General features: G+C 42.7%; 1 protein-coding gene across 2 annotated transcripts in view; it reads right to left on the bottom strand.

Moving 5' to 3' along the window:
• Positions 1–2,500, bottom strand: part of LOC134083734 (NACHT, LRR and PYD domains-containing protein 3-like) — a 50,320-nt gene that overhangs the window by 5,545 nt on the left and 42,275 nt on the right. For both annotated transcript variants that reach the window (XM_062539826.1, XM_062539834.1), the window contains exon 9: positions 14–1,813. In XM_062539826.1, coding sequence (XP_062395810.1) covers positions 14–1,813 — 1,800 coding nt within the window. The remainder of the gene's footprint in view (positions 1–13; positions 1,814–2,500) is intronic.

Genomic DNA, 2,500 nt, shown 5'->3' with positions numbered 1-2,500 from the left:
GTGTGTTACTTACATGGCTGATGTACATATCGTGACCACTGGCACCAGCCTCTGAAGAACTTCATCTGGACTGAGGAGTTCAGTCTGATCTTTCTCTGGAGTCTGTATGTACTTCTGTAGGTCAAACACAGCCAGCTGCGCCTTTGCCATCTTAAACTTAAATCTCTTTGTCGTCCATTGTCCTGGTAAGAGCATGTCTACACGCAGAGTCTCTGATCTCCAGCCAATATTCTCCACCACAGCATGGTGATTGAGTTCGTTCAGACAGTAGAACAGGTTGATCCTTCTGTCTGACTCACTCTGTTTTCTTATGTTTTGTTTGATATACTGCACTGCTTGTCCTGCATCTGATTGGCTGCTGCTCTGTGGCAGTAGGTGCTTTAAGAGATTCTGATTGGACGCCAGTGAGAGGCCCAGAAGGAAGCGGAGGAAAAGGTCCAGGTGTCCATTCTTACTCTGTAGGGCAAGGTCCACTGCAGTCTTGTGTAGGCCATAAAGTGTTGTAGCTCTGAACAGAGCAGAGAGCTGAGAGGTTTGCTGTTGGTCAGCCATGTTTCTCTGTCTATTGCTGAAGCAGAGGAACACATAGAGAGCTGCAAGAAACTCCTGGATGCTCAGATGCACAAAGCTGAACACTTTACCCTGGTACAGCCAAGACTCCTCTCTGAAGATCTGAGTACACACACTTGAATACACTGATGCTTCTGTGACATCGATTCCACACTCTCTCAGGTCTTCCTCATAGAAGATCAGATTGCCTTTCTCCAGCTGTTGGAAAGCCAGTGTCCCCAGTTTGAAAATCACGTCTTCATCTGTCTCTTTTCTCTCTACATATTTGACATTTTTTATATTTGTCTGGATGATGAGAAAGCGTATGTACATTTGAGTCAGAGTCCTTGGCATTTCTACACTCTCTGATTCTTTTGATGTGCTCTCTACAACAGAGGCTGAAATCCAGCAGAAGACTGGAATGTGGCACATGATGTAGAGACTCCTGGATGACCTCAAGTGTGTGATGGTTCTGCTGGCCAGGTTCTCATCACTGATTCTCTTCCTGAAGTACTCCTCTTTCTGTGGGTTGTTGAATCCCCTTATTTCTGTCATCTGGTCCATACACTTACGAGGCATCTGATTGGCTGCTGCTGGTCGGGTGGTGATCCAGAGGAGAGCAGAAGGAAGCAGATTCCCCTTGATGAGGTTTGTCAGCAGCACGTCCACTGAGGCTGGTGCTGTCACATCACAACAGGTCGGGTTGGAGCAGAAATCTAGAGGAAGTCGACACTCATCCAGACCATCTAAGATGAACATGACTCTGTGTGCTGAACTGGTGAAGACTCTTGGATCTTTGATTTCAGGGAAGAAGTGCTGAATAAGATCCATCAGACTAAGTTTCTTCTCCTTCATCAGGTTCAGCTCCCGGAAAGGAAGAGGAAATATGAAGTGGACATCCTGATTAGCTGTTCCTTCAGCCCAGTCCACAATGAACTTCTGCACAGAGACTGTTTTTCCAATGCCAGCCACTCCCTTTGTCAGCACTGTTCTGATGGGTTTGTCTTTGTCAGATAAAGGTTTAAATATGTCACTGCATTTGATGCCTTGCGCTGCTTCTCTCCAGGATGCCCTCTCTATCTGTCTGACCTCATGTTCATCATTGACCTCTCCTTCTCCCCCCTCTGTGATGTAGAGCTCTGTGTAGATCTCATGGAGGAGTCTGGTGTCTCCCTGCTGTGGGATTCCCTCAATCAGAGACCGAAACTTCTTCAGCAGGTGGGATTTGTGGATCTGCTGCATATTAATTAGATCAAGTTGGTATCTGTGTGTAAAAAACAAAAATAAATAGACAATCACAGTCAGTAGACACATTGGTTTACACTTTTTACACAACTCTTCAGAGTGCTGCAGAAAGTTCCATTCACATGAATGGGCCTTCCCAACATTCAGAGATCTGATATTTCTCAATAACAGACCGTTGCTAATTATAACAGACCACTGTCAAGGAACATGGGTTTTGTGCTTCTAATTCAAGTCTTTCATATCAATCCGTAACAAATACGTTCACTTATTGCATTGGGATTTGTGGATCGGCTGATTTCTGTGTGAAAGAAACACACGATTTAAGACTAAATCATCCATTATTCCTCATTCAAACACAGATGCACGCACACACACACACACACATGACTACTCCAGGTGTATGAAGGGTCAAAGTAACAATAATTAAATATAAAGTAAATTACAAAGTAAAATGTCATGTAAGTCATATCACCAAGTATCAAATTTAAATATATCAACGATTATTAAATGTAATCTAATTTAAAGTTTAAATCAATGTCATTTGAATTTTGAATTACATTAAACTTTAAATCAATTGAATAAGAAGTTGAATTAATTTGAAGTCATACATCACATTTACATTTGCCTGTTGTTCTCATTTTGAATAAGACTTAACATTTCAGCCTCATGCAATTCCGTGCGCCACCATTTAATTCGAACGCCTTTA

The sequence above is a fragment of the Sardina pilchardus genome, chromosome 1, assembly GCF_963854185.1.
Source record: "Sardina pilchardus chromosome 1, fSarPil1.1, whole genome shotgun sequence".
NCBI classification, from domain to species: Eukaryota; Metazoa; Chordata; class Actinopteri; order Clupeiformes; family Clupeidae; genus Sardina; species Sardina pilchardus.
This window is presented reverse-complemented; position numbering and strand designations above follow the sequence as displayed.